The 8,351-nt window shown below is 39.4% G+C and overlaps 1 protein-coding gene across 2 annotated transcripts in view; it reads right to left on the bottom strand.

The window, feature by feature from the left end:
- Window positions 1–630: 630 nt before the first annotated feature.
- The window catches only part of plcd4b (phospholipase C, delta 4b), a 44,433-nt gene continuing 36,712 nt past the window's right edge, over window positions 631–8,351 (bottom strand). The window contains exons 10-16 of one of the 2 annotated variants that reach the window (XM_084724219.1): window positions 6,326–6,482; window positions 6,021–6,137; window positions 4,338–4,516; window positions 3,985–4,117; window positions 2,757–2,906; window positions 1,077–1,192; window positions 631–708 (exon numbers count right to left, since the gene is read on the bottom strand). In XM_084724219.1, coding sequence (XP_084580345.1) covers window positions 1,101–1,192; window positions 2,757–2,906; window positions 3,985–4,117; window positions 4,338–4,516; window positions 6,021–6,137; window positions 6,326–6,482 — 828 coding nt within the window. In that variant the 3' untranslated portion in view covers window positions 631–708; window positions 1,077–1,100. Of the gene's footprint in view, window positions 1,193–2,756; window positions 2,907–3,984; window positions 4,118–4,337; window positions 4,517–6,020; window positions 6,138–6,325; window positions 6,483–8,351 lie in introns of both variants that reach the window. The other variant, XM_084724220.1, reaches the window with a different exon arrangement.

Below are 8,351 nucleotides of genomic sequence, written 5' to 3'. Positions count from 1 at the left end.
GCTTTACACAGTGTCCCAACATTTTTGGAATCAGGGTTGTATCTGAACACCAGATGTTACTGTGCTGTAAAAGGCTAATCAGTACTCTGTTAAGTGAGAGAAAGTGGACTGAAAGGAATGGGTGCTCTGTGGAAAAGGAACCATGTTTTATTTGCAGTTCTTTGATATGTGCTTGTGATAAAGAACTATAGTATATACAGTGAATAAATGAACTTGAACAGTCAATGAGTCCAAACTGTTTGTTAAAGACAGAATTTTACTCCAAGATGTTGAACCATCCAGAAAAAGTATTACATGTATCTTCAGGCCTATACTGTACATACAGTATGTACACAACATAATCTTGTCAAAGTTTTACATTAGTAGATGGAAAAAAACTCTAGCAGGCACTTAATTATTACTTAACATGATGCGAAGCTATGAGCACTTAGTTAATAGGTGTATAATACTGGTATTTGGCATTTTTCACTTTATTATTACATTTTAATGCTGTTGACCAGACACCTTCGGTTACTTCCTGGGTACTGTTAGTTATACAGTACATTTAAAGGCAAACAGCTGTGTATTTAGACATGCAGCAGTCCTTCAGTCATTCATTCATAAACAATGAACATTTAAAAGCTTGCAGTGATATGTAAACAGGGCCATCAGCAAGAAGAATGGTTATTTCTCTGTAGTTGTTCTTAATGCCTGCCATCAGGATGGAGTCTGAAATGGATGAAACAAGCCTGTGTTTACATTTTCCCAGCCAAAGTTATGCCAAGTTGTATTTTAGCCCCATAAAAGTAGCAGGAAGAGATTTTCATTTAAATAATTTTATTTCTGATGTTATTTTATGCTTATTATGGTGAAAACACTCCCACTTTTGTCCACAGGGCTGAAAAAAACTCAAAAATATTAAAGTTCCTTGTAGCAGCTTTAAGTAAGTTGGGAATGTTCAATACAAGACAGTTTTCACTGTCCTGTTGATGCCCTGCTTCAGCCTGGCAAATGTCCAATATCGGATAAAAGTGTTAGTGCATGCATTCTGCTCTCATCCCTCATCGGTAAAATGGAAACACAGGACATGTGACCACCTCAGACTTCACACTCAGACGTCCTCATGTGAGCTCAGAGATACTGATGTTGACAAAGAGGGAGGAGGGAGGGATGGCCGTTCCATCTTTAGACAGCAGGTGTATGTGACGATATCCTGGAGACAGAAAGACAACGAGACGAGTTTGGATCAGAAAAAGCTTTCAAACCAAGTGTATTTAGTGAATCCTGAGTCTAATGCATCTGATGTTTGACACAACGTATGATTTAATGTTAACACTTTCTATGACACCCATGTCTGTACTGCACTATAAACATACTTATAATGTGTTATAATCGGCTTATTTCACTGTATAATTATTAGGATGTAACAATATATCGTGTGTAAAAATGTTTTGATACTGGACTATGAAGATATCTACTGTAACATTCCATTTTATTGTATTACTTTTATCTTATAAAAGGGTTGTTACTGACAGCTGTATTGTTTTTGTTTTTGCGATTATATATAATTCAAGCATTCGTTGCCAAACAGTTCATGCCTGTTATTTTGCACATGCTTAGGTTACGGATGGCTACTTTTATTTTATTTTAGTGAAAAGGGAAAGCAGCAGCACTTTCAGAGAAAAAAAACATTTTGTTATTTTTGGGTGGTAAATTTTTATTTGACAAAAATGCTGCAGACATCAGATTTATTATTTAATAAAATACTTTTTTTCCATGTATGTATATATATATATATATATATATACATATATATACATACATACATATATATATATATTGTGATAAAGGGCGGCACGGTGGTGCAGTGGTTAGCACTGCCGCCTCACCGCAAGAAGGTCCTGAGTTCGATCCCCTGGCTCGCTGGCTTTCTGTGTGGAGTTTGCATGTTCTCCCCGTGTCTGCGTGGGTTCTCTCCAGGTTCTCCGGCCTCCTCCCACAGTCCAAAGACATGCATGCTAGGTTAATTGGTGACTCTAAATTGCCCGTAGGTGTGAATGTGAGTGTGAGTGGTTGTCTGTCTATGTGTCAGCCCTGTGATGAACTGGCGACTTGTCCAGGGTGAACCCCGCCTCTCGCCCAATGTCAGCTGGGATAGGCTCCAGCAGCCTGCAACCCTTACGGAATAAGCAGTTACAGAAAATGAATGAATGAATATTGTGATAAATATCCTATCGTGGACTTGTTACCATCATATTATCATGCCTTGAGTTTCTGGCGTTGTCACATGCTTAAAATTTATAGTTACTGTAGAAGCACTCATAAATATTCATAATGATGTATAACAATAACAGTAACATGGTTACTTATTGCTGTCACTCACTAATTTTTTTGCATGGACCATGGTATATTGTAATATAATATATATAATATAATATAATATAATATATAACCTTAATCCCAATACTTATGGAATGGTGAAATTAAAAGAAAAGATTAATAGCAGATGTACATTTATTGAAGTAATATTGATTGATTATATCATTGTTAAATGCATAAGCTATTTGACTTATCAATGTTTTTTTTCCTTCAGTGAGAAACAACAGAGGCAGGCTTATGGTTAGTGTTATTATTTCATTGGGGAATTTTAATTACTTCACTTAAAGCACCCACTGGCCACTTGCAGTAACTTATAATGATATTATAATTCATTATAACAATGATTGTAATGATCATAATGCATGCCACGCTTTTGGCACACTGTACTCTTTGTTCACCTGCTTGCATGCATGTAAACGGAAGAGTGAACTGTCCGATGAAGTCGTTCCTGGAAGCCTTATCGTAGTCCTCTACCACAAAGCGAACCAGGGCCAGCTCAGGGGTGTGGATGACAAAATTCAAAGTTTCATTCCACACTGGGTTAAAACCTGCAGGTAGAGGGCAGTAGAGGAGTGAGTATTTCAAGTTGCAGGAGAGAAACATACTAACTAACATTAATACTAAACTAACATTATGTTACTGAGCCCCAGCTGGAGAAAATAATACCAAAAATAATTTCATTTACTACAAAAACTACAAGGTGGTCAACAAAAAATGACCTGTAGTATGCAAAATGCAGAGGTTGAAATTTACAGACGGAAATGCAAAAACATCCAGCTTCATTTCAGATTTGAAGCTGCGCAAAGAATGCTAAATCGAGGCTAATATTAACATAGTTAGCCTGCTGACAGGGCTGGGCAATCCCACATTTGTTTTCGATCCAATACAAATTAATTTAAGGCCAGAATCGCTGACATCAATACTTTTTATTCTTAAAAGCACCTTATGTATTTTCATGTAGAGGAGAGCAGTGTGCTATTATTTATAATGTGAATGCATCATCAATAGGCCAAATCTTCACAGTCCTTTCACAGTTACATTAAAATGTTATTATTATATTGAGCCATTTTAATATTTCAGCTTTGATTTCTTTTTTTCAATTCCATCAAAATTAAGGAATCTGATTAATTTAGATAATGTGTTTCAATGGAGTGAATGTATTACTTGATCTCTGAATATATATTTAACTGATCTATCAAAATAAGAGCTATTGATGGGCATTTATAGTTTGAAAATGTAACTTTGCTTAAGATTAATGCTTGAGATCCTATATGACTCAAATATTAATTTAACTACTACATATAGAGATAATCATGCCTCTCTGTGTTGTGGTTCTGGATGCTGGGACATTCCCTCCTCCTCCTTCTTTCCTCTTTTCTGTTGCTGCCCCAGGTTCTCTCTCTCGTGATGAGAATTATCCTCAATATACTGTCTCAAAAGAGACAGTATCCAGACCCAGCGTTACAGTGTTTTGTTGCGTTTGAACAAATTTGTAGTGAACAGCCTTCCAAACCACACATTTTCATTCACCGCTGTGAAATATTTCCAAACCAAGGTCCCTTTTTTGTTCACCTATCTCTACGTGTTGGATCATGACTAGGTCACCTCTCTGCTGAAAACACTCACCATTGTTGTTAATGTGACTCGTCTCTTCCTTGCTCTGATCACGTGGTGCTCCAAAGATCTCCACCCTGACCAGGGGGTCTACAATAGAGCCCTCCTTCTGATTCACCTTTGGTAGCTGCTGCCCACTGATCACCTGAGAAACACAAATATATTTCCATATTAGATACTGAAAATGCTGTGCTGTTCTTGCACAGAAGGGCACATGATTTGTCTTACTGGGTTTCAGTGTTTTTCTGATGTTATGTGCTAACTTACTGCAACACCTTGCCTCACATTTACACAGTTACACACACTGACAGAAGTAGCTACGCATTGCCACCATAAAGCAAATAGACTTTCATGTAGTTCTGAACCTGTATGGATAAGCGCAGTGGTTTGTAGCCTTGCCGCTCCTCTGGTTTCTCTGGACAGAACTGAGTGCTGCCGTCTCTCATGAAGTCAGGCTTGAGGACGTAGCCACAGCAGCCGTTCTGTCTGAACAGCCCATCATTCAGATCCATTTCCAGGCCAGCTGTCTGGAAGTTCAAAGCCACTTTGGGAAAGAGGAAGAAAGGAAATAATGAAATTAAGTGTGGCTGATTGAATCACATGATTTCTCAGACTGTGAAGTCCAGCAGAAGACTCTTTCATCCACAAAAGACATCTGTATTACAGGAAGCATCCTGTCAAATTCCTCCCGCTGAGGAGGTGATATTCTGTATTTGACTCTGACCTGACCTAACATCCCTGGAGAGGGGGGCAGGGGTGGCAGTGAGTGACTGTGTGTCTGATGTGGTAGTCTGCAGCACGGGGGCCCCCCCCCAGGGGACAGTCCTCGCCCCCTTCCTCTTCACACTGTACACGTCAGACTTCAGACACAATTCGGACAGCTGCCACCTCCAGAAGTTCTCTGATGACACTGCCATCGTAGGATGTGTGTCTGGAGGGAATGAACTGGAGTACAGGAGTGTCATCACTGACTTTGTCAAATGGTGTGGGGTCAACCACCTCCACATCAACACCAGCAAGACAAAGGAGTTAGTGGTGGATTTTCGCAGGAACGCGCCCCAGACTACCCCAGTGAACATCCAGGGTTTGGACATTGAGATTGTGGGAGAGTGGTCCACTAACACCAACGCCCTGTACAAGAAAGGCCAAAGTCGTCTTCACCTGTTGAGGAGACTGAGGTCCTTTGGTGTGTGCAGGACACTGCTGAGAACTTTCTATGACACTGTGGTAGCATCTGCCATCCTGTATACAGTGGTCTGCTGGGGCTGTGGAAGAACAGAGAGGGACAGGAAAAGACTGAACAAGCTGGTCAGGAGGGCCAGCTCTGTCCTGGACTGTCCCCTGGAGACCATCGAGGAGGTGGGTGAAAGGAGGATGTTAACAAAACTGACTTCTATCATGGGCAACACCTCTCACCCCCTGCATGAGACTGTAAGAGCCTTGAGCAGCTCGTTCAGTAGCAGACTGCTGCACCCACAGTGCAAGAGGGAGCGCTACCGCAGGTCCTTCATCCCATCAGCTGTCAGACTTTTCAACACCAACAACAGCGTGACTTAATGTAGCACTGTTAGGTCTGCTACATATTCCTTGTGCAATATTGTATGTTCACTTTGTTAAATCTCTCACTTGTTAAATCTCTTGCTGCTAACACTAATATCTAGTGCAATCTATCATACCCTTTGTGCAATCTGCCTCTTCAAGGCAACAAGTTTACAGTGGAAGGTGTATATATTGTAAATAGTCTGTGTGTACAGTCCTGTACTTATTACTTTAAATTTTATATTTCTTAGATTTTATATTTTTAAACTGATATGTACATACATATCTTTCTTCTTTTTATCTTAATATTTTTAAGTACTTATTGTCACTTTCTATCTGTACTGCTGAGCTGCTGTGACAAGTGAATTTCCCCAGTGTGGGATCAATAAAGTTCATCTTATCTTATCGTATCTTATCTTATCAGAACACTCTGGTATTATAACAGGAGACATCTGTGATTTTAGAGGAAAAGTTTGCTTTAACCAGCAGAGGGGCAACCTTCCGCTCACCTATCTGACAACCCACATTCCACATTTCCTGGGGATTATAGTTGGAAGAATCTGTCCTCAGGCCACTGGGGTAGATCCTGCTCAGCTGCCGAGTGTTGTGCTGCACAAAGTCTGTCCCTGAAGAGAAGAAAGACAACATCCTATAGCATTAACACAGACAAATCCACCTGTTTCTCTATCTATGACTCAGTTATAAATAATAGAAAAAATACACTGTGTTGATACATGTATATTAGTTATGCAACAGGCATATTATTTTATCTTGATTCCAAAATACACCTCATGTTCTCTCATGCTCATGGTACCTGCTTCCTTAGCGAGCTTCTTTGCCTTGGATTCAGAGAATGAGGACATTTCATAACATTTGGCGTGTAACTGAGCATGCGCAAAGCCATGGAAGTGCACGCTCTTGCAGTAAACCACCAAGTCTGACAGCTCTCTGGACACTTTGGATTTGGACTTCTGCAAAAAGGGAGAATAAAATGCAAAATGAATGAAAATAAATTGTATTACCAGCACCTCAACATTAAGAACAGCTAGAGTGGATAGTAGCCATACAGTTTGAAAGTAACCCCGTAAATTAGAGGCCAGTCAATAAATAATAATTACCGGGTAATTTGCTGTCCACACAAATAATGTGCAAATATTTAGTGAGGGAAAACGTCAGAACTGAGAATATGATATGATAATTTGATCACAGCTAAAAAATTGTAATCAGTTAGTTAAAATTAATTAAAAGTTGGAAATTGTTCTGGAAAAATACCTAAATAAACTAGTAATTACCTCATAATTTGTCATAATATAATATAATATAAATTATTCTTAAAGTTGCAATATTTAAAAATTGCCTGCCAAATTCATACAAATAGGGGGCTGCATATCACCACACACTAACGCTAACTGTAGCTACCGATAGCTAGCTAGCAATGGCGCAACATATCCGGTCTGAGCAGGCTCTCAACAAGCAAAGCTGGACTGTGACCAAAGACAGCCCGTGAGACCGATCAGGCAGTTTCACAACAGGGGACACAGTACAGAGATGACTAACAGCAGCTACCATCAGGACTCTGACTGCAGGGACGACAAAGACACAGTGGGATCAGGAGGCAGCAAGAAGCCACATGGTTTTGGTGAGTTTTATTTTGTTTCTGTTGAGTCTGAATTAAGTGTGTTTTACAATGAGTTAACAAGCAAGTAAGCTAGCTAGTTCAGTAAAAGAACTATTTTTATATTTTTCTGTTTAATAAGGGAAATCAGTGTAAAAATATTTCCTCTCTTGATATTTTCTGAGCTTATTTTGTTTATTTAATAGACTAAATAAGCTAAGCAAGAGCATTGAATGTAGCAAACTCACCGCTCACTAAAGTCACTAAGAGTCACTAAAAACTGATATGAGAAAGGTCAAAACTGCCAGTGAAAAATATGACCAACAAATAACAGAACTGCAACTTAAGCTTAATGAGACTGAGAGATACGGACGGAGATGGAACCTCAGACTCCATGGTGTCCCTGAAGGTAACCCTGAAGATATCAAGGCCAAGGTTATCAACATCTACTGTACTATGGTACCTGGCTCTCAGCAAAAAATTACAGATAACATTGATATTGTCCACCGCCTAGGAAGAAACCAAGGGTCAACAAAGAGGCCTAGGACAACCCTTATCCGCTTCACAAATAGATCTGCAAGAGACCTTCTGTGAAGGATGGCCAAAAAAAGTGAATACCTTAAAAACAATAAGCTGAGATTTGCTCAAGATTTAACTGCTGCTGACAAAGCAATATGAAACAAGCTGTGGCCAATGATTGAAGCTGCAAAGAAAGAAGGGAAGAAGGCACACTTTGCAGGTACCCGTGTCATCATTGATGGAAAGGAGGTACGCCCAGAGCAGCTTGATCGCTCCCAAATGGACACATCATGATGAGCTTTTAGGTGTGGGCTTCCCACACCTAAAATTTCCTATGACTTCCTCCAAGATGACAAGTTACAGTTTACTGAAGTCATGACCTTCGAGCACAAGATGACGTGATACATTCTCTCTCTTTTTTCCTGAATCTTAATTTTTCGGCTTTTTTTTTTTTCTTTGCGTGGACTCATGACCCTTTATTGTACTCCACACTTAAAACTGTTCATATGCTCCAAGAGGACTACTGAGGCCTACTGAAGATCTAACATTGAACTTAAGTCACTAAAGCCACTGGTATCGTCTACCTCATGAGGAGATTGTTTAACACTAGATTATAAAGTTTTGTTGTTCTCTATTGTTAAGGGATAGAAATTGTTCTCTACATTTTTCTAGTACTCGAGATTTTCTACTTTTTATAGTACTTGTC

This window comes from Lutjanus erythropterus, chromosome 8 (assembly GCF_056507025.1).
Source record: "Lutjanus erythropterus isolate fLutEry1 chromosome 8, fLutEry1.hap2, whole genome shotgun sequence".
Taxonomy (NCBI): domain Eukaryota; kingdom Metazoa; phylum Chordata; class Actinopteri; order Lutjaniformes; family Lutjanidae; genus Lutjanus; species Lutjanus erythropterus.
Note: the sequence above shows the minus strand (reverse complement) of the source record. Positions and strands in the feature narration are given on the sequence as shown.